The sequence below is a fragment of the Sebastes umbrosus genome, chromosome 5, assembly GCF_015220745.1.
Source record: "Sebastes umbrosus isolate fSebUmb1 chromosome 5, fSebUmb1.pri, whole genome shotgun sequence".
Lineage (NCBI taxonomy): Eukaryota > Metazoa > Chordata > Actinopteri > Perciformes > Sebastidae > Sebastes > Sebastes umbrosus.
The window spans coordinates 732654-756620 of record NC_051273.1 but is presented as its reverse complement, the minus strand read 5'-3'; the positions used below and the strand labels follow the sequence as shown (position 1 = coordinate 756620).

The following is a 23967-nucleotide window of genomic DNA, read 5'->3' as shown; positions in this document are numbered from 1 at the left end:
TTCAGCAATCGGGTACGTCACCGCTTGAACATCCAGTTGAGAGGAGCAGCGTCCTCTAGTGTCCTCGCCGGACCTGGTGGACAAGTACCGCTGGATTTAACATTATAGACATGACCACTGATCCAGACAGATACTGGGTTTGGATCCAGTCTTCTTTCAATACATTTTGAGTGTTGGACTAAGGGCTGAGACAGTGGCACGTGTAGGCCTATTTGTGTTTTTTTAAATAATGAATCTAGGCTACAGAACAAGTTAATAGATTATAAGTGCATGGAGAGAAAAGACGACTTTTCAACCCACACGAAGCAGAACTGATGAAAGATGTTGTTCCTGTAGTCTTCGTCTCTGACAGACGACTTCTCACAGCCGTTTTAATTTAGTTGTGAAGGCTGAAGCGGCGCTCTGCTGCCACACTGGAGAATAACTACAGACTCTCTGAACGAAGGCTTTCCTGATCCTGCCAGCACTCGCTGTACCGGCGCCGCAGCCGCTGTACCGGCGCCGCTCTGTGACCCACAGCGGTCACTGACGCGCTCCACGGCCTCCAGTCCGTCTAAATGATGGACGGCCTTCTGACATTGTTCAAAAAATGCTGTCAATGATGGAAAATATTCAGTTAACGCGACCTCTGTCCTCAACACGCCCTCACATTTACGAACAAGACAGTTTTCCTGACTTTAGACATTAATATCTCCACAGTGGCTGGACAGAGTTTTACCATTCAAGCTACATTTTAAACGTCTCGCTTCATCATTCTGTTAAACTTCAAACAGAGAAGACGTCCATCACTAATCTCTGATAATGAAGACCCTGCAGGATGACTCCAGGTACTGCAGCGAATTAACATCTTTACTGTCGATGCTTTAAACAAACAGGAAGGTCAAAACATTTCTTTTTCTGCCACTTTTGAAATCTATATGAACCCTGAATGAAGGAATAACATTTTAGATCTGATGTCATTCAATGTTCAATATATTTTACATAAAAAACATTACATAGACGGTAAATTACAGTGTTGGATTTACACCGTGGAGGCAGGGTAGTCTACTGTACACAGTACTGTACTGTACTTTATTATTATCATCTATAGTGGTTATTTGCATAAAAACACAATTCAAATGATTATGATTATTTAAATATTTGCTTTGATTAAAACAAATCTTGGCAAGCTGTTTAGAGCTAGTGTTAGGAAGTTAAACAGCTCATCATTCTCTCTCTAATATCAATTTTATAGTGATGTGAAATCATCTCCTACAAACAACTGGATTTATTCAATTTATTTATTATTATTTACTCATTTATTCTCACCAAAAACATACTTTTACAAGATTACATTTGAACGCATCATGGTAATGTTGTAATTTACCTTCACCCAATAGTTCTTTTTACTGAGCAGACTTTGAACGCCTCATAATAATAACTCAATGGCACCTCCGTTAACGTTAGTAGCTCCGTTATTTAGCCAGTCAGGCCTGAGCTGCTAACTGCTGCTGACAGCTAACGTTACTAACTCTCCTCCTGCTGATTAAACACAGGTTTGTTGTTCACAGTGTCGCTTTATCAGGAAACAACAGGGTGCGTCCCCTCAGGTTTAGTAGCGCCACGCTGTTGAGCGCTTTCTTTTCTCTCCGCCGTGTCTCCGGTAAAACAAACTGGAACATGATACGGCGTGCGTACGCGTATGCGGATGTCCTGATGATTTCAGACCCTGAACATAACTAACGGTTACTTTTATAGGTATTCTTAAACTTTGGACAGAGTCAGGCTAGCAGTTTCCCTCTGCTTCCAGTCTTTATGCTAAGCTAGGCTAACTGTGTCCTTGCTCCATCTCTTTAAAAAGGTACATTTTCACCGTCCTAAAGAGCGTGCTGCTGTACGACACATTTCAGATCAGTTCTCGGCCAACAGCCTGAGTTTGAGTATTGGGATCAGTGTCCTGTCGGAGAAGATGAATACGGACCTGTACTCGTACCGATGATGATGATGATGATGATGATGATGATGATCTGAGTCCGTCAGAGTATCTGGCTGTTTGCCATAAAACTACAGACCTCAGACCAGAACACAGTATCAACAGAGATGATCAGATAAGCTGCAACAAAATGCCTCATCTGTTCTTTCAAGCTGACTTTAGATCCTCTCTCTCTACAGCCGGTCCATCTGACCGTCTGTCCTCTCGGTTTCCTCCTCTAAAACCCAGATTTCTGTCTCACTTCACCGTTCTGCTCAAACATCTCATCATACTGTAGGTCCTGTTCACACCTGGTATTAACATGCGTCCTCAGTGATCACAAGTGGACAGCTCTATAAGTACAGGTGTGAACGCACTCAAGACGCCTTGAGATCGGATCTTTCAGACCACGTTCAGAGGTGGTCTGGGCCACATGTGACCACATTCTTTTAGCAGTGTGTAGTGAATGTGTCCGGGGCCACGTTAAGGACCGCCTACTCTACTGACGTCCTGCTGGGATCCACAGGGTCTCTGATCTCCTCGTGTGAATAGACAGGCAGACCGAAAACATCAGAAAAATGTCCAAAAAAGACTGAAAAATGTCTGAAAGAAATGTCTGAAAAATATCTGTAAAAATGTCGGAAGAAAGGCTGATATAGAGGCCAAAAAATCCCCAAAAATGTCTGAAAAAAGGCTGAAAAATGTGTGTATATATTTAAAAAGAAAAAGGCCGAAAAATTCCAAAAACTGTTTGAAAAATGTCTTAATAAATGTACGAAAAAGGCACAACAAATGTTAAAAATATTTGGAAAAAGGATGATAAATGCCAAAAAGAAATGTTTGAAAAATGTCAGAAAAATATCTGTAAAAATGTCCAAAGAAAGGCTGATAAAAAGGCCAAAAATTCCCCAAAAATGTCTGACAGAAATCTGAAAAATGTCTGAAAATGTGTCCAAAAAAGGGCCAACAAATTCCAAATACTGTCTGAGAAATGTCTTAAAAAAATTAAAACAAAATTGTCCAAAAATATGCCCCAAAAATGTCCTGAAATTGTCCGAAAAAATTCCGGAAGGTGTCCGGAAAAAAGTTCGAAAAATGTCTGTAAAAATCCGAAAAATGTCCAAAAAAAACTGAGAAATGCTTGAAGGAATTCTGAAAAATGTTTGGAAAAAGTTTGATAAATGTCCAAAAAATAATCTGAAAAATGTCAGAAAAATATCTGTAAAAATGTCCGAAGAAAGGCTGATAAAGGCCAAAACATCCCAAAAAATGTCTAAAAAAAAGGCTGAAAAATGTATGAAAATATGTCAAAAAAAAAGAAAAAATAAATTAATGAAAAATGTCTTAAAAAATGTACGAAAACTGCACAACAAATGTTCAAAAATATGCCCAAAAAAAGTCTGAAAGGTGTCCGAAAAAAAGTTTGCAAAATGTCTGAAATAAAATCCGAAAAATGTCCAAAACATTTCAGAAAAAAAAGGCAGACGCGATCGCTTGTCTGCCTCGCAGCATGGAAACAGCTTCTGTGCTCTACTGTGTGTTATTGTCCGCCGGTACAATCATTTTGATTTGAATTCACGAATATGTAAGATATTAATACGGACATTCCTGTAGTATTATGTCACAACGTCTGCTGTATTAGCCGTGTGTTTAATACGTGTTACATCAGCTACACGGTCTTAATGCTCAGGCTGATCGGAATCCTTAAAAGAATTCCTGAATCCGGATCATGACCGGGATCGCCACTAAAATCGAATGGATTGTTCATTGTGCCACACTTCACCCTTCCAAGAAACTTCATTCAAATCCATTGTAGACTTTTGGAGTAATCCTGCTAACAGACAAACCAACAAACCAACCTCCGTCCTAGGCTGAAATAAATCTTACTTCAATGAAATTATACCTTTCTTATACCTTAATTTTTGAGTTAAAAAAAAGCAGAAATTATGAATTATTTTGGCCATAATGTTGATGGATTCTCACAGACAGGTACAGTGGAGGAAATAAGTATTTGATCCCTTGCCGATTTTGTAAGTTTGCCCACTGACAAAGAAAAGAACGGTCTATAATTTTAATGGTAGGTTTATTTTAACAGTGAGAGACAGAATATAAAAAAAAAATCCAGAAAATCACATCATATAAAAGTTATAAATTGATTTGCATTTGATTGCGGGAAATAAGTATTTGATCCCCTAGCAAAAGATGACTCAGTACTTGGTGGAGAAACGTTGTTGGCAAGCACAGAGGTCAGACGTTTCTTGTAGTTGGTCACCAGGTTTGTGAACATCTCAGGAGGGATTTTGGTCAACTCCTCTTTGCAGATCATCTCCAAATCCTTAAGGTTTCGAGGCTGTCGCTTTGCAACTCGAAGCTTCAGCTCCCTCCACAGATTTTCTATGGAATTAAGGTCCGGAGACTGGCTAGGCCACTCCATGACCTTAATGTGCTTCTTCTTGAGCCACTCCTTTGTTGCGTTGGCCGTATGTTTTGGGTCATTGTCGTGCTGGAAGACCCATCCACGGCCCATTTTCAGTGTCCTGGCTGAGGGAAGGAGGTTGTCGCCCAAGATTTCCCAGTACATGGCCCCGTCCATCCTCTCTTCGATGCGGTGAAGTCGTCCTGTCCCCATAGCAGAGAAACACCCCCAAAGCATAATGTTTCCACCTCCATGCTTGACGGTGGGGATGGTGTTCTTGGGGTAATAGTCAGCATTTCTCTTCCTCCAAACACGGCGAGTTGAGTTGATGCCAAAGAGCTCGATTTTGGTCTCATCTGACCACTTCACCTTCTCCCAAGCCTTCTCTGAATCATTGAGGTGTTCATTGGCAAACAGACGGGCCTGTACATGTTCCTTCTTGAGCAGGGGGACCTTGTGGGCGCTGCAGGATTTTAGTCCATTACGGTGTAGTGTGTTACCAATGGTTTTCTTGGTGATTGTGGTTCCAGCTGTCTTGAGATCATTAAGAAGTTCCTCCCGTGTAGTTCTGGGCTGATCCCTCACCTTTCTCATGATCATCGTTACCCCACAAGACGAGATCTTGCGTGGAGCCCCAGACCGAGGGAGATTGATGGTCATTTTGTGTTCCTTCCATTTCCGAATAATCGCACCAACAGTTGTCTCCTTCTCACAAAGCTGCTTGCCGATGGTCTTGTAGCCCATTCCAGCCTTGTGCAGGTCTACAATCTTGTCCCTGACGTCCTTAGAGAGCTCTTTGGTCTTGCCCATGGTGGAGAGGTTGGAATCTGATTCTGATTCTTTGTCTTTTATACAGGTAATGAGTTGAGACAGGTGTCTTTTACACACGTAACAAGTTGAGATTCTGAGTACTTTCTTAAAGCGACTACTAATAAAGCGAGGACTAATCTAACCGGTCTGTGGGGGCCAGAATACTTGCTGGTTGCTAGGGGATCAAATACTTATTTCCCACAATCAAATGCAAATCAATTTATAACTTTTATATGATGTGATTTTCTGGATTTTTTTTTTAATATTCTGTCTCTCACTGTTAAAATAAACCTACCATTAAAATTATAGACCGTTCTTTTCTTTGTCAGTGGGCAAACTTACAAAATCGGCAAGGGATCAAATACTTATTTCCTCCACTGTATATGTCAAAGTTTAGTCAGGATGTTGTTTTGAAACCATTAAGAAGCTCAGCTCATTACACGCCGCTTACTGGCAGCGATGCTGCTCTGAAGACAGACGTCTCTTCTCACCAGAACATCATCATCCTGCTAAACAGCATCTCAGCTGCAGTCAACTCTCCTCTCACACCAAACTAGCAGCAACGCTCACTTCAAGATGAGACAACTCTACCCAGTTACCAAGCAGAGCCAGCCTTTGTGCCACCATGAAGAAGACGGAGCTGTGTGTAAACCAAACAGTAATGAAAGGGATGGACTCACCATATTTATTGAGGACACCGGTCCGATGCTGTTCACATAAATGTCCACATCTATAACGATCGGTTTAACTGTGGAGAAACAGAGAATAATAATGATTATTGATCAGACGGAGTCAAAGTGCAGCCGGATCGATGACACTTCTGGATATCTGCTGTGTGACGGCGTCCTCTGGGAGCTCCGCTTGTTAATACTAATCACACATCAATCTTCATCACATAAACTCCCGTCAGAAAACTCCTCTTCAATGCAGCTGAATTATGGACCCATGCTTTCACACATTATCTGAGCAACAGGCCGCCGACTGAACCATAACACAACATCCTGTTACTGACGGCTCCGTGCAGGGAGGTCCGCTGGTTCTCAGTCCAGCCAACTAATTAAGGAGTGGATCCCACCTGGGAACCAGATGAATGTTATTAACTGATAAACCAGCGGAGCTTCTGTCCCTGATTGGACCAGGATGAAGCACCGTGGTGGTTAATCCCAGATCTAACCTGAAGGTAGAAGATAACTCAACAAATTAAAAAAGAGCAAAAGCTCATGAGCAGGAGAAGAAAGAGAGAAGAGGTTTAACACTCAGAGGAAGAATCAGTGATTTATTAGCAGGTTGACTTCTTTATAAACTGCTGATGTGTTGGATTAAGGCGTGACAGTCTCTCTATAGAGACGGTGTTTGGTTTTTCCGTTGTGTAGAAACATGGAGGACTGCGTGAAGAGGACGAAGAACGTATATTACTAAGAGGTGAAAGTGTTTGTTCCATGTCAACATCAGCGCCCAGCAGCAGAGCTACGCTGCCACCATGTTGGACTGAAAGCGACTACCAGACGCCGGTAAAACGCTCTAAATATCTGGAATAATCAATCTGAAATATCAGAGAGAAGTAGACAGGACTACAGATTGAGAGCTTCATTCATTATATAATTAGTCAGCAGAGTATTATGAATGAAGAGGACATTAAAACCATGTAAACGTCAGACAGCCGACGTCTTGACAACTCACATGAAGGACAGACAACCGTGTTCCTGCATAGCAGAGTAAGGCTTTATATTGTTGGTTCTTTAAAGGAGAACCACTAAAACAGGCTAAAACATCGTTCTTCATGCACGGGACCATTTAGAGATTTGGATAATTTTGCTTCCAGAACACGTCTTCTTTCAGATAACATTATAGAAAACTTGTAATACAAAAAAATAATTGTCTGTATTCTGAACAATCTATTTGCAAAACAACTACACAGAGATGCAAAACAACTACACAGAGATGCAAAACAACTACACAGAGATGCAACACAACTACACAGAGATGCAAAACAACTACACAGAGATGCAAAACAACTACACAGAGATGCAAAACAACTACACAGAGATGCAAAACAACTACACAGAGATGCAAAACAACTACACAGAGATGCAAAACAACTACACAGAGATGCAAAACAACTACACAGAGATGCAACACAACTACACAGAGATGCAAAACAACTACACAGAGATGCAACACAACTACACAGAGATGCAAAACAACTACACAGAGATGCAAAACAACTACACAGAGATGCAAAATGTCTACAAAGAGATGCAAAACTACTGCAAAGAAACACAAAATGTCTACAAAGAGATGCAAATTGACTACAAAGAAACTCAAAACATCTAGCGCTGCAGAGGTTTTTCCGGAGGGGTTTGTTCAGATACCATTAATAACCTGATTTATACATTTTATTCCAAAAACATGCAGAAACTGGATGTTTGACGGCTGTTGACAGTGTTTTCTGATTTACGGAGGGATGAATAGAGATATCTGAGGGTGAACTCACGCCCAATCAGGACTCCTTTCACCTCGCTGTTAATCATTATCGCCACGAGCTGTAGAATTATTATACTTTATGTAGTGAAATGTGGACAGTCTGCTGATCTTTCCTCTCTAGATTAGAGGGTGTAGATCTAGACGTTCCCGTCCAGCTGGACATGACGTCGGACGGATGTCTCCGTCCAGCTGGACATGACGTCGGACGGATGTCTCCGTACAGCTGGACATGACGTCGGACGGATGTCTAAATGAGCATTTATGATTTGAAAGTGGGATCTAATCTAAAAGAGACACAAGGTGAGGACCTTGAGAAGAGAATCAATTGAAATGTAATCTGTGGATGAAGATGGAGAACGCTCTCCGTGTATCTCAGTAACATCCTCGTGTTACCGTCGACCTCCACGTTCTACCTGTTCATCGCTCCGTATGAACGTCACACGACTTCCTGCTCAACATGAATAACTGATGTAAATGAGTTACGTATGAGTCTGATTCAGAGGAGACAGGCTGACGCAGCGATCCACCTTTATATCATGACGTATATAGATTAGTAATCTGAATTAGATTAAAGCTTCTCTGTGATATTCTCTTTTAGAAACCGTGTAATGAACCAGTTTATCTGTCCAACGTCTGTCTTCGTCTTCTCTTTGTCTGTGTTTTATACAACGACTGCTGTGAAACTCTGATCATGTCCGACTTTATTATTAACACAGAACTTTTGGTGGAGTGACCTGATGAAACCTTCTCAGATCACAGTTATTATTGATCTTTATTAATCAGATTAAATATCTGCATATGAATACACTCCAACTGAATAAGAAGATCAGCTCAGGAGAGGAGAGGAGTGTTCATGGATGGATTACTGAACGGGCCTACTGAGCACAGAGGCCCTACAGGTTAGGGGCCCTACAGGTGACGGGCCCTACAGGTTAGAGGCCCTACAGGTTAGGGGCCCTACAGGTTAGGGGCAAATAAAATGTAAAACGACCAAAAAGAGATGCAAAACTACCAAAAACTGACCCAAAAAATGTACAAAGAGATGCAAAACAACCAAAAAGAGACACAAAACGTTTACAAAGCAATGCCAAACAACTACGAAGCGAAGCAAAACGACCAAAAAGAGATGCAAAACGACTACAAAGAGATGCAAAACAACTACGAAGAGATGCAAAACGACTACAAAGAAATGCAAAACGACTACAAAGAGATGCAAAACAACTACACAGAGATGCAAAACAACTACAAAGAGATGCAAAACAACTGCAAAGAGATGCAAAACAACTACAAAGAGATACAAAACAACTGCAAAGAGATGCAAAACAACTACACAGAGATGCAAAACAACTACACAGAGATGCAAAACAACTACACAGAGATGCAAAACAACTACACAGAGATGCAAAACAACTACACAGAGATGCAACACAACTACACAGAGATGCAAAACAACTACACAGAGATGCAAAACAACTACACAGAGATGCAAAACAACTACACAGAGATGCAAAACAACTACAAAGAGATGAAAAAAGAGATGCAAAACTACTACATTACTCTGATTCCTGTCTCGTGGTGGTTTCTCGTGTTGCAGGACATTATTAGCTGACAGTTTAGACAGTGAGCTGTTAACTGACTCGTAGGAGAGTCTGAATTGCGTCTCTGTCTCTTCTGGTGATTATACGGAGTTAAACGCTGCTGATCATTCTGTGATTTACAGAACGAGATTTAAACAAATGAGAACGAATCCTAAAAGACTCTGGAGTGGTTTAGTCAGATATTACATCCAGATCTGTGAAGCCGTTTTTTACTGTTATTTTAAGAGGTTTCTACAGTGTCTCAGTGTCTCAGTGTCTCTGTGTCTCAGTGTCTCAGCGTCTCTGCGTCTCAGTGTCTCTGTGTCTCTGTGTCTCAGTGTCTCAGCGTCTCTGCGTCTCTGCGTCTCTGTCTCTGTGTCCGTATCTCAGTGTCTCAGTGTCTCAGTGTCTCTGTGTCAGTGTCTCAGTGTCTCCGTGTCAGTGTCTCAGTGTCTCAGCGTCTCTGTGTCAGCGTCTCAGTGTCTCTGTGTCTCAGTGTCTCAGCGTCTCTGTGTCAGTGTCTCAGTGTCTCCGTGTCAGTGTCTCAGTGTCTCAGCGTCTCTGTGTCAGCGTCTCAGTGTCTCTGTGTCTCAGTGTCTCAGTGTCTCTGTGTCAGTGTCTCAGTGTCTCCGTGTCAGTGTCTCAGTGTCTCAGCGTCTCTGTGTCAGCGTCTCAGTGTCTCTGTGTCTCAGTGTCTCAGCGTCTCTGTGTCAGTGTCTCAGTGTCTCTGTGTCTCAGTGTCTCAGTGTCTCTGTGTCAGTGTCTCAGTGTCTCAGTGTCTCAGTGTCTCTGTCTCTGTGTCCGTATCTCAGTGTCTCAGTGTCTCAGTGTCTCTGTGTCAGCGTCTCAGTGTCTCAGTGTCTCTGTGTCAGTGTCTCTGTCTCAGTGTGTCAGTGTCTCTCACCAGGTGCTGTGTGATTATGAATATATTATGAATATAGTGTAGTGTGTTTTTTGAGGAGCTGTCTCAGCAGGGACTCTCCAGAAGTGTCCTCCAGAGCGCCGTCTGTTAGCACGTTGAACGCGGCGCTGGAGCCGAGACCGGCAGCTGGAAACGGTCTTGCTGTGGACTTAATTGGTTGAGACGTGAAGACTCCAAAGACAGGTAATGTAAAATGAAGGGGAGCTCTCAGCTATGGAGATGAGAGCTGAGCGCTCGTGGCAGCAGAGTGTCACAGCTGTCACTGAGCTGCTGGAAGAGTTCAGCCTTTAAATGACAGATTCACTCCGAGCATGAACTCTGTCGGGGGACGACTGGGGGGGAGGGGGGGGGCTGGGCGGTTCCTGGGAGGAGGAGGAGTCTATAGTATTATGATTGAGGAGTGATTTATGTTGAGATCAGCTGTTCGTAGCGGAGCATCGTAAAACACTTCATTCAAACTGGACAGAAACAAAATAAAACTCACCTAAACCGTCGTTGTTACTCTTTCCAACAATCACCAAGTGTGCTTTGGTTGAACTCAACTGTGATTTCACCGAGTTTATTGTGAAAAAACACAGAATCTATAGTTGTCCCCCCCCCCCCCCCCCCCGCGCTCTCTCTGGAGGCAGAAGGAAAGAGGCAGTTACACTGCGCATGTCTTAAGGCCTGTGGTGTTAATGCTCGGGCTGAGCGGAGTTATTAAAACAAATTCCCGAATCCGGATCTCCACCAAAATCTAATGGGTTGTTCATTGTGCCATACCACACCCCTCCAAAAAATGTCTTTCAAATCCATCACAGACTTTTGGAGTAATCCTGCAAACGGACAAACCAACAAACAAACCAACCAACCAACCAACCAACAAACCAACCAACAAACAAACAAACAAACCAACCAACAAACCAACCAAAAAAACAACAAACCAACCAACAAACCAACAAACAAACAATCAAACAAACAAACAAACCAACCAACAAACAAACCAACAAACAAACCAACCGACAAACCAACAAACAAACAAACCAACAAACAAACCATCAAACCAACAAACCAACAAACCAACAAACCAACCAACTAACAAACCAACAAACCAACCAACAGACCAACCAACAAACAAACCAACCAACAAACCAACCAACAAAACAACCAACAAACAAACAAACAAAAAAAAAAAAAAACAAACAAAAAAACAAACAAACAAAAAAACAAACAAACCAACAAACCAACAAACAAACCAACCAACAAACCAACCAACAAACAAACCAACCAACAAACCCACAAACAAACCAACCAACAAACCAACAAACCAACAAACCAACCAACAAACAAACCAACCAACAAACAAACCAACCAACAAACAAACCAACCAACCAACCAACAAACCAACCAAGCAACAAACCAACAAACCAACCAACAAACAAACCAACCAACAAACAAACCAACCAACAAACAAAGCGGTTAGTTCAGCGGTTAGTTCAGCGGTTAGTTCAGCGGTTAGTTCAGAGGTTTGTTCAGCGGTTTGTTCAGCGGTTAGTTCAGCGGTTAGTTCAGAGGTTTGTTCAGCGGTTAGTTCAGCGGTTAGTTCAGAGGTTTGTTCAGCGGTTAGTTCAGCGGTTAGTTCAGAGGTTTGTTCAGCGGTTAGTTCAGAGGTTTGTTCAGTGGTTAGTTCAGCGGTTAGTTCAGCGGTTAGTTCAGCGGTTAGTTCAGCGGTTAGTTCAGAGGTTTGTTCAGCGGTTAGTTCAGAGGTTAGTTCAGTGGTTTGTTCAGCGGTTTGTTCAGCGGTTAGTTCAGCGGTTAGTTCAGCGGTTAGTTCAGCGGTTAGTTCAGAGGTTTGTTCAGCGGTTAGTTCAGAGGTTAGTTCAGTGGTGGTTAGTTCAGCGGTTAGTTCAGAGGTTTGTTCAGCGGTTAGTTCAGCGGTTAGTTCAGAGGTTTGTTCAGCGGTTAGTTCAGAGGTTAGTTCAGTGGTTAGTTCAGCGGTTAGTTCAGCGGTTAGTTCAGAGGTTTGTTCAGCGGTTAGTTCAGCGGTTAGTTAAGTGGTTAGTTCAGCGCTAGTTCAGCGGTTAGTTCAGCGGTTAGTTCAGCGGTTAGTTCAGAGGTTTGTTCAGCGGTTAGTTCAGCGCTTAGTTCAGCGCTTAGTTCAGCGGTTAGTTCAGCGGTTAGTTCAGAGGTTAGTTAAGTGGTTAGTTCAGCGGTTAGTTCAGCGGTTAGTTCAGCGGTTAGTTCAGCGGTTAGTTCAGAGGTTTGTTCAGCGGTTAGTTCAGAGGTTAGTTCAGCGGTTAGTTCAGCGGTTAGTTCAGAGGTTAGTTAAGTGGTTAGTTCAGCGGTTAGTTCAGCGGTTAGTTCAGAGGTTTGTTCAGCGGTTAGTTCAGAGGTTAGTTCAGCGGTTAGTTCAGCGGTTAGTTCAGAGGTTAGTTAAGTGGTTAGTTCAGCGGTTAGTTCAGAGGTTAGTTCAGCGGTTAGTTCAGCGGTTAGTTCAGAGGTTAGTTAAGTGGTTAGTTCAGCGCTAGTTCAGCGGTTAGTTCAGCAGTTAGTTCAGCGGTTAGTTCAGAGGTTTGTTCAGCGGTTAGTTCAGCGCTTAGTTCAGCGGTTAGTTCAGCGGTTAGTTCAGAGGTTTGTTCAGTGGTTAGTTCAGCGGTTAGTTCAGCGGTTAGTTCAGCGGTTAGTTCAGAGGTTTGTTCAGCGGTTAGTTCAGAGGTTAGTTCAGTGGTTAGTTCAGCGGTTAGTTCAGCGGTTAGTTCAGAGGTTTGTTCAGCGGTTAGTTCAGCGGTTAGTTAAGTGGTTAGTTCAGCGCTAGTTCAGCGGTTAGTTCAGCGGTTAGTTCAGCGGTTAGTTCAGAGGTTTGTTCAGCGGTTAGTTCAGCGCTTAGTTCAGCGGTTAGTTCAGCGGTTAGTTCAGCGGTTAGTTCAGAGGTTAGTTAAGTGGTTAGTTCAGCGGTTAGTTCAGCGGTTAGTTCAGCGGTTAGTTCAGCGGTTAGTTCAGAGGTTTGTTCAGCGGTTAGTTCAGAGGTTAGTTCAGCGGTTAGTTCAGCGGTTAGTTCAGAGGTTAGTTAAGTGGTTAGTTCAGCGGTTAGTTCAGCGGTTAGTTCAGAGGTTTGTTCAGCGGTTAGTTCAGAGGTTAGTTCAGCGGTTAGTTCAGCGGTTAGTTCAGAGGTTAGTTAAGTGGTTAGTTCAGCGGTTAGTTCAGAGGTTAGTTCAGCGGTTAGTTCAGCGGTTAGTTCAGAGGTTAGTTAAGTGGTTAGTTCAGCGCTAGTTCAGCGGTTAGTTCAGCAGTTAGTTCAGCGGTTAGTTCAGAGGTTTGTTCAGCGGTTAGTTCAGCGCTTAGTTCAGCGGTTAGTTCAGCGGTTAGTTCAGAGGTTTGTTCAGCGGTTAGTTCAGCGCTTAGTTCAGCGGTTAGTTCAGCGGTTAGTTCAGAGGTTTGTTCAGCGGTTAGTTCAGAGGTTTGTTCAGAGGTTTGTTCAGCGGTTAGTTCAGAGGTTTGTTCAGCGGTTAGTTCAGAGGTTTGTTCAGCGGTTAGTTCAGCGCTTAGTTCAGCGGTTAGTTCAGAGGTTAGTTAAGTGGTTAGTTCAGCGCTAGTTCAGCGGTTAGTTCAGCAGTTAGTTCAGCGGTTAGTTCAGAGGTTAGTTCAGAGGTTAGTTAAGTGGTTAGTTCAGCGGTTAGTTCAGAGGTTAGTTCAGCGGTTAGTTCAGCGGTTAGTTCAGAGGTTAGTTAAGTGGTTAGTTCAGCGCTAGTTCAGCGGTTAGTTCAGCAGTTAGTTCAGCGGTTAGTTCAGAGGTTTGTTCAGCGGTTAGTTCAGCGCTTAGTTCAGCGGTTAGTTCAGCGGTTAGTTCAGAGGTTTGTTCAGCGGTTAGTTCAGCGCTTAGTTCAGCGGTTAGTTCAGCGGTTAGTTCAGAGGTTTGTTCAGCGGTTAGTTCAGAGGTTTGTTCAGAGGTTTGTTCAGCGGTTAGTTCAGAGGTTTGTTCAGCGGTTAGTTCAGAGGTTTGTTCAGCGGTTAGTTCAGCGCTTAGTTCAGCGGTTAGTTCAGAGGTTAGTTAAGTGGTTAGTTCAGCGCTAGTTCAGCGGTTAGTTCAGCAGTTAGTTCAGCGGTGAGTTCAGCGGTTAATGACGTCTCTTTGACAACGAAGCTGCATCACATTCTACTCTCTTCATTATGCAGCGATTATTGTGTTGCAGGCTGTAATTCTGATGCTTCATACGACGCCACTCAGCAGCGGTTACAGGCTGAGACACGAGTCATTCAGGAAACAGGGACAGCTCATTACCTTCAGGACAATAGGTAACAATAGGTAACAATAGGTAACAATAGGTAACAATAGGTAATGGCAACTAGATATTAATTTATTATTTATCAGTGAAATATTCAACAGGTCAGCTGATCAGCGTTCAGCCTGACGTCTCCTCACAAACCAACACAATAAGAGGAGGAGATTTAAACAACAAGAGGAAGACAACAGAGAGATAACAAGTTTATACAATCACCTCCTGGGAGGAGGAGGAGGAGGAGGAGGAAGAGGAGGAGGAGGGGGAGGAGGAGGAGGAGGAGGAGGAAGGAGGAGGATGAGGAGGACGAGGAAGAGGAGGAGGAGGAGGACGAGGAGGAGGAGGAGGAGGAGGAGGATGGAGAGGAGGAGGAGGAGGAGAAGGAGGAAGAGGAGGAGGAGGAGGAGGAGGAGGAAGTGGAGGAGAAGGAGGATGGAGAGGAGGAGGAGGATGAGGATGATGATGAAGACGTCCACGGAGACGGTAACGGGTCTGATGGACGGACGCCTTATTCGCCTTTTCATGTGAATGTAAAATTAGAAAGTGTCCTTCAGGTCACGTTAGACTGTCAGCTTCATCAGAGAGTCTGAGCCCGACAGGAGGAGAAGAAAAGAACAGAAACATGATCCATGACAGACGGAATAAAGTGTTCAACATCTAGAACTGACGTTTCTATTTAACTAAAGAGAATCAGTCGGTGATAAAACTCTCTCTGTTTACTGAAATATCTAATGAGCTGATTAAACTTCCTCTTGATATGACTCATCGAACTGATCGATTCCTTTGACCTTTGTTGACCTTCATGTTATCCTGAGTGGGTTTGGATCTTCCCTCCTCTTCCTCTCCTGAATGGAGATAATCCATCTTTGATTTCCAATAATAAACCGGTACGAGGACGAGGTGATGAAGAGGAATAAAGAGGATTAACTTCACTCTCTGAAGGCTGAATAGTGCCGGGTAACTTTCTGATTAATATTTAAATATAATATAAACTAACACAACTTGTGATTTTTTGGTCGTAGCGGCTCAGTTTTAAAGCTAGAGTGAAGATACTGGTTTGAAGAGCGCTAAATAACGCTACGAACTTTCGCAAAATTTTGGCGAGGAAAAACTAGCAATATTTTCAAAGGGGTCCCTTGACCTCTGACCTAAAGATATGTGAATGAAAATGGGTTCTATGGGTAGTCGCGATTAATCGGAAATTAATCACACATTAATAAATACATTCATTTAAAAACAAATATTAAATATTTAAAAGATAAGTGCAAAAATAAATAAATACTAAATAAATGCAAACATAAATAAATAAATAATAATATGAATTAATTAATTAAAAATAATATAAATATAAATAAATACATAAATAAAAGATAAATGCAAAAATAAATAAATAATATTAATGAATTCATTATTTAATTGATTAATTAAAAAATAATAAAAAATAAATACATTCATTAATAAAAGGAAAAATTAAACAGAAGAATAAATAAGTAAGGAAATTAATAAAAAGGTACATAACAATTAAAACAAATATTAATTTATGTCACATTTTTATCAATTATTATTATATAATATATATTATTAATTATTTTTAATATTATTTTTGGACTCATTTAATGACATATTTATTCATTTATTGAGTCATTTATTTATTTAATATTTTGTCAGCTTCCGTCCTCCATACCGCTGCAGTAACTGCTGCTCATATTAAACTCCTCGTTAATCACATCAGCCAGCAGCAGGAAGTCCCGATGACATCACTACCTGTGGGGAAGTCGCAGCCCGTTCCTGTTTGGCGTCTGTACGTTCTTTGAGCTGCAGCTCAGTGACTGTGAAATATTCAGAGAGCAGAACAGATCACCTCCCTCCGGCTAACTGGACCGCGGACGATCATCTGTCACCCAGGAAGTAGCTGCAGACTCCAGAGCTGGTTGAAGGTGGAGGAGGTGATGCATATTCAGGAGGCGGAGCACCAGAGCAACATTAGTACACTTCTTTCTTCTTTTACAGTCAAAGTGTGTTCATAAAAACAAGAACAAGAAACAATAAAAACGACTTTTTTTTAATCATATTTGCACCATTTCTACCCACTGCAACTTTAAGGTCACGATCGTCGGGCAGCGAGTCTCACGAAAGTTTTTGCAAGTTTTCACAGTTTGCATGTTACCTTCTAGTCACGACCTCTGGTCACGACCTCTGTTCACGACCTCTGGTCTGAGCTGTCTTTGTCCAGGTTGAAAGGAGTAATAAAGTTCTCCGTCCTGGTTCAGACTACGGAGCCTCCGTGTTGTTGTTTCATAAATATAGACGTAGATGAATAGATAGATGGATAGATAGACTCAACCTGTTTAACTCAACGTGATCGGGCGTTCTACGCTTCAAGTCTATTTTTTTTTTTTTCGAGAATATGTGCGTAAACGTGAGGTTGATGCCCAATAAAAAAGCCCTGAATAATATCTTCAGAGATGACTCAGAATGTATTCTCTCTGATAGATTATTCTCTTCCTGTAGGCCGACCTGCTCACTATCAGTATTCACGTTGTCCTTCATGGTGCACCCTCATCTCCAACGGTCCACACATAAAGAATGAGATAAACCAGCAGCTTTGCATGAAGTGAATGGTTTGTTTTATAGTAAATGTGCAGCTGAAACATCTCTGTTGTTTCAGGTCAGAACATTTCCCTCTCTGTGAGGAGGAGGAGGAGGAGGAGGAGGAGGAGGAGGACGCTGATCTATCTATATAAACGCTCGGCCGGCACACGGCTCATAAGTCACTACATGTTGTTGTAAAATCTTTACCTGATTACACTGACTCATGTTGGTGTTCTACTACAGACGGAGGGGGATGGAGCATTCAGAGGGAAATACAAGCACCTGAAAGAGGAAGAACAAACCTCCAGATGTGTAACATAAGAGAGCAGAGCGAGGTCGGGGTTATTTACTGAAGTCGGAGAGGACGGGGTTATTTACTGGAGTCTGAGAGGTCGGGGTTATTTACTGGAGTCTGAGAGGTCGGGGTTATTTACTGGAGTCTGAGAGGTCGGGGTTATTTACTGGAGTCTGAGAGGTCGGGGTTATTTACTGGAGTCTGAGAGGTCGGGGTTATTTACTGGAGTCAGAGAGAGGTCGGGGTTATTTACCGGAGTCGAAGAGGTCGAGGTTATTTACCGGAGTCGGAGAGGTCGAGGTTATTTACCGGAGTCGGAGAGGTCGGGGTTATTTACCGGAGTCGGAGAGGTCGAGGTTATTTACCGAAGTCGGAGAGGACGGGGTTATTTACTGAAGTCTGAGAGGTCGGGGTTATTTACTGGAGTCAGAGAGAGGTCGGGGTTATTTACTGGAGTCGGAGAGGTCGGGGTTATTTACTGGAGTCAGAGAGAGGTCGGGGTTATTTACTGGAGTCTGAGAGGTCGGGGTTATTTACTGGAGTCTGAGAGGTCGGGGTTATTTACTGGAGTCTGAGAGGTCGGGGTTATTTACTGGAGTCAGAGAGAGGTCGGGGTTATTTACCGGAGTCTGAGAGGTCGGGGTTATTTACCGGAGTCGGAGAGGTCGAGGTTATTTACCGGAGTCGGAGAGGTCGAGGTTATTTACCGGAGTCGGAGAGGTCGAGGTTATTTACCGGAGTCGAAGAGGTCGAGGTTATTTACCGGAGTCGGAGAGGTCGAGGTTATTTACCGGAGTCTGAGAGGTCGGGGTTATTTACCGGAGTCGAAGAGGTCGAGGTTATTTACCGGAGTCGGAGAGGTCGGGGTTATTTACCGGAGTCGAAGAGGTCGAGGTTATTTACCGGAGTCGGAGAGGTCGGGGTTATTTACCGGAGTCGAAGAGGTCGAGGTTATTTACCGGAGTCGGAGAGGTCGGGGTTATTTACCGGAGTCGAAGAGGTCGAGGTTATTTACTGGAGTCGTAGAGGTCGAGGTTATTTACTGGAGTCGGAGAGGTCGAGGTTATTGGCCTCGCATCCATAGTAACAGCTGTAGTACACAAGAGTCAAGATGCTAAAGACTATAAGTGGAACAATTTAGACACAGATTCCCAGACTGAGCGAACACGGTGCAGACCTACAGTACACTGGGTTTGACTGAGTCTTGTTGAAACGATATTCAGCCGTGAGGATGATGACGCAGGCATGTGTCTCTCCCTGATACATAGTGCACAGAGAAGTAGGAGGACATATTTCAGCTTTAAAGATACATCAAGTCTACTCTGTGTATTCTGACCTCTTGATAAAAACAAGCAGCAGTCAGATGAAGAGAAGAGGAGAGTCTTCATCAGTGAGAGCAGCATTTATAACAAGACATGATGAAGATCATCACAACTAAAGCCAGAGACAAACTGCATCAGCAGCGAGGTCACAAGTTGAAGTTGAACCACATCTGGAGCATCTGGAGCCTCCTGTCAACACTCTGCAACACAACAGGGTCAGCTGGACGTTTTCTCATTACTCATTATAAACCACATGGCAGGAGATGAGCATCCTGAGACGTTCAGAGAGGAACCAGAAGCAGTTAACGGAGCCTCTACGTGACCAACAACACATCCTCTCAGATTGTATATATATACACAACATGATAAATATAAACCTTTCATTCTTTTTCAACCTCTAAATGTAATTTATATTCATGAGGATATGCAGATGAGTTCCATCTTGACCTCTGTAGATGGAGGTCAGCCAGGAACAAACAGCTGATTTGATCCTCGCTGAAATAACAATGAATTATGTTGCAATGAAAACATTCTTTGCCTTACTATGACTTATTTTTTTTTTAATTATATATTTTTTAGACAGATATTCCAAGTATGATGTTTCTGCAATCCTCCCTATTGAATTCATTATTTACATCTTTCTTTTTTTTAACCCAGAAGTAAAGATTTGTATCATTACTTCTAATATGTGGGTCAAAAACGACCCGTATATGTGATGAATGGTTGAATACTAGTTTATATATATATATATACATATATTACTTTACATAGTAAAGCTTCAGTTATACTTTCTTTCATAAACGCAATCGATCTTCCGGAGGTTGAACCTGTAAAGTGGTGGGCACACTACCAACGTCAGGAGCGCGTGGCGGCTGCGTCGCGTGGTGGCTGCGTGATGCAGGAGTCTGGTGTTCACACTAGACGCGTGTTGGCTGCGTGTCGGCTGTGTTTCTGCTGCTGCTGTCAGCCCTTTCTTTCTGCATAGAGTTTGCCTTTTAATGGCCATTTAACTTCATGATAAATATAATTTATATTTATTTTAGACAGAGAAAGGTTCAGAAACGTGTGATAATTAGTAAATAATAGTAATAATCCACAATTAAAACTCCGTACTATATCATTCATGGAACTCTCCAAGTCACTGCATGTTCTACAAAACTGTAGTAATCTTGCTGATATGATGTCCATATACTGTCAATAGATCACCTTCACTGTCTGTTGCTGCTGAGACACGCAGCTGAGACGCGAGCAGCTCGCGTGAAAAATAGGCGAGCCTTCTATTCTATAAAATAGACGCGCATCAGACGCGTGTCTCATGCGGGCAGTGTGTCCACTCTAACCTGTTAACATGGACACCGAAATAAAAAACAACACGCCACGCAGCCGCCACGCAGCCGCCACGCAGCCGCCACGCGCTCTCGACGCGGGTAGTGTGTCCACCACTGAACTACGGACAATCATGCGATTAATGGTGTTTAAATATTGTAATCGTTTGACAGCTCCAATAAAACCGACTGGTCGTGGCGTTACCGACGGCGACCAGCTAAGTTGTTTTTACACGTTCTTGTCACAACTCGTCACAAACCGCCGCTTTGTCACGCCCATCTCTGCGTCACTTTAGAAATCAAACTTTGTTAGGTTTAGAAAAACAACGACATGGTTGAGCTTAAATTAAAACTACTATGATTATAAAGAGAAAAGGAAACTGAACGTTGATTGTAACGTGACAAAGTGAAAGTTAATGTACGGGACACAAACAGCGGTCACAGGAGGTAGTGGTGGTATCAATCAGATCTCCCTTTAAGGTACATTTTGAACAGATAAAAGATGTAGAGTAATTTGTGATTAATCGTTATTAACTATGGACAATCATGGATTAATCACGTTTAAATATTTTAATGGATTACAGAACTAATGTAAATACAAATGATGACGACAGTAAATATTTATCATTATTAAGGAAACCTACTGATCTGACTACAGATGCTGGTTCCAACAACATCTCAGCGTCGGACATGTTCTAGATATCCAGACTCTGACTTCTTTACTGGAAGCATAATGATGTCACAATGATGTCATCACCTTATAACCTCCCTGGTAACATGCATAGAGCAGAGAGAAGCAGCTGACCTGGGAGAGTATTACAATTAGGGCTGTTAAAGTTAACCCATTAACGCAATTTGTGATTTTAAGGTTGTAGCGGCTCAGTCGCAAAGTTGTCATGGAGGAGGTTAAATAACACTCGAACCCTACGCTAAATGTTGGAGAGGAAAAACTGTCATGTCCATTTTCAAAGGGGTCCCTTGACCTCTGACCTCGAGATATGTGAATGTGTGAGGGGTTTTCGTACGAACAAATGTCTGAAAACGTTCCAATGATAAGTCTGGAAAAATCTCTGATAAATGTCCAAAAATTGTCCGGAAAAAAGTCCCCAAATGTCTGAAAAAAGTCTGAAAAAAGTCTGAAAAAATGTCCAAAAAAGTAAAAGAAATCTCCAAAAATTGTCCAAAAATGTCTCAAAAAAAGTAAAAAATAAAGTCTGGAAAATGTCTGAAAGAACAGCAGAAGAATAGCCTGATACTGGTATCATATGAAAATAGAGAACCTGATGAATCCATCGGTACCAATCATGTCAGACTAACTGGTCATGAAGGAGGTTAAATAACGCTCCAAACTGTCAACTGTCATGTCCATGTTCAAAGGGGTCCCTTGACCTCTGACCTCCAGATCAGTGAATGTAAATGGGTTCTATGGGTACCCACGAGTCTCCCCTTTACAGACATGCCCACTTTATGATAATCACATGCAGTTTGGGGCAAGTCATAGTCAAGTCAGCACACTGACACACTGACAGCTGTTGTTGCCTGTTGGGCTGCAGTTTGCCGTGTTATTATCTGAGCATATTTTTGAGCAGACATTTTTTTTACTTTTTCGGACATTAGAAAAAAAAAAATTGTTGATATTTGTCGGACATTTTTCTGACTTTTTAAAAAACGTTTTTACAAATTTTTAACGAAATTTTTCGACTTTTTTTCTGACTTTCTTTTTTTAAAACTTTTTTTTTGGACTTGCTAAATCTTTATGCTAAATGCAGTACCTGTGAGGGTTTCTGGATCAATATCTGTCATTGTTTAGTGTTGTTAATTGATTTACAATAATAAATATATACATACATTTACATAAAGCGGCATATTTGTCCACTCCCATGTTGATAAGAGGATTAAATACTTGACAAATCTCCCTTTAAGGTTCATTTAGAACAGATAAAATAATCTGTGATTAATCACAATTAAATATTTTAATCGATTGACAGCACTAGTTAAAGATGATCAATAAACAGTTCACATCCTCAGCTGTTCTCTGATGGAGGTTTTGACTACAGATGCTGGTTCCAACAACATCTTGCAGAATGTTCTAGACATCCAAACTGTGACTTCTTTACTGGAATCAGACCAGTCATCACCACCACATTACTATAAACACAATGATGTCATCAGCTGATCAGCTCACAGGTAACATGCACAGAGCAGAGAGGAGCAGCTGACCTTGCAGAGCATCAGAACCAGACTTATAGTGAAGCAGCTGCTGCTATGTAGGAGACACATTCATATGCATGAGTTTGCAAATGTCCTGTGACACATTTTATAAAGAGTTTCAGATATTTAACTCTACAGACTGTAACATCAGATCACACTAACTGATCCTGCAGGTTGACAGCTGATCAGTTGTGATCAATAAGCAGCATTGATCAGAGAGATGAGTTACCTCCTATATCTGGTCTCAGCTTCTTGTCGTACTCCTTCAGCAGGTTGTTGAGTATTTCCGTGGCGTCGCTCTGGTAAGATCTCGGAGACAACATCTGGTTGACTGTCTCCTCCTCGGAGTCTTCCTCCTCCTCCTCTTCCTCAGAGAACTCCATGGATCCGCAGCTGCAGAGGAACAACTGTTTAATGTCACAAACTCACAGGGAAGTTTGATCCACCCTGAACGCATCACAACACTCACCAGGTGAGGAGGACAGACAGGACAGACAGGAGCAGGAGGACATGGACCAGAGGTCTGGAGGACATGGTCCTCAACAGGTAGACACGGCTCGGTCCGGCTCGGCTCGGCTCGGTGGCTCAGAGAGAACAGCTCCTCATAGTGAGTGATAATCCAGCAGGTAGATCTCAGGTTCAGTGATAAACTCCTCCGGTGCTCCGGTGCTCAGCAGCTCCTCTCTACTGCTCTACAGGGGAGGCTGCAGACTGTCTTTAGGGGAGGCTGCAGACTGCTGCTGATCTCACGCAGGTGCGCGCGCTCTGAGCGCATCCTCCTCCTGCAATCCCAGAATCCATCAGGAGCTGCTCTCCGGTCAGTGTGCGTCAGTCCCCGGTACCGGGGACTCCTCCACACCTCCATCAGTTAACTGTTACACCAACAGTATCATATCTATACTCTTTATTACACTTTATCACCTCCTACTGATCTGAGAGATCTGTGATCTGTTGATCTGTTGATCTTTGATCTGAGATCTGTTGATCTTTGATCTGAGATCTGTTGATCTGTGATCTGTTGATCTGAGATCTACTGATCTGAGATCTGTTGATCTGAGATCTATGATCTGTGATCTGTTGACCTGTGATCTGAGATCTGAGATCTGTTGATCTATGATCTATTGATCTGAGATCTGTTGATCTGTGATCTGAGATCTGTTGATCTGTGATCTGTTGATCTGAGATCTATTGATCGGTGATCTGAGATCTACTGATCTGAGATCTGTTGATCTGAGATCTATGATCTGTGATCTGTTGACCTGTGATCTGAGATCTGAGATCTGTTGATCTATGATCTATTGATCTGAGATCTGTTGATCTGTGATCTGTTGATCTTTGATCTGAGATCTGTTGATCTGTGATCTGTTGATCTGAGATCTATTGATCTGAGCTCTGTTGATCTGTGATCTGAGATCTGAGATCTGAGATCTGTTGATCTATGATCTATTGATCTGAGATCTGTTGATCTGTGATCTGTTGATCTTTGATCTGAGATCTGTTGATCTGTGATCTGTTGATCTGAGATCTATTGATCGGTGATCTGAGATCTACTGATCTGAGATCTGTTGATCTGAGATCTATGATCTGTGATCTGTTGACCTGTGATCTGAGATCTGAGATCTGTTGATCTATGATCTATTGATCTGTGATCTGTTGATCTTTGATCTGAGATCTGTTGATCTGTGATCTGTTGATCTGAGATCTATTGATCTGAGCTCTGTTGATCTGTGATCTGAGATCTGAGATCTGAGATCTGTTGATCTATGATCTATTGATCTGAGATCTGTTGATCTGTGATCTGTTGAT

At 42.4% G+C, this 23967-nt stretch overlaps 1 protein-coding gene across 2 annotated transcripts in view; it reads right to left on the bottom strand.

Annotated features, from left to right (window-relative positions):
- Positions 1-22842, bottom strand: part of LOC119488983 (gamma-aminobutyric acid receptor subunit gamma-3) — a 55004-nt gene extending 32162 nt beyond the window's left edge. For both annotated transcript variants that reach the window (XM_037771073.1, XM_037771075.1), the window contains exons 1-3: positions 22631-22842; positions 22391-22554; positions 5858-5925 (exon numbers count right to left, since the gene is read on the bottom strand). In XM_037771073.1, coding sequence (XP_037627001.1) covers positions 5858-5925; positions 22391-22554; positions 22631-22695 — 297 coding nt within the window. In that variant the 5' untranslated portion in view covers positions 22696-22842. The remainder of the gene's footprint in view (positions 1-5857; positions 5926-22390; positions 22555-22630) is intronic.
- Between the last annotated feature and the right edge of the window lie 1125 nt (positions 22843-23967).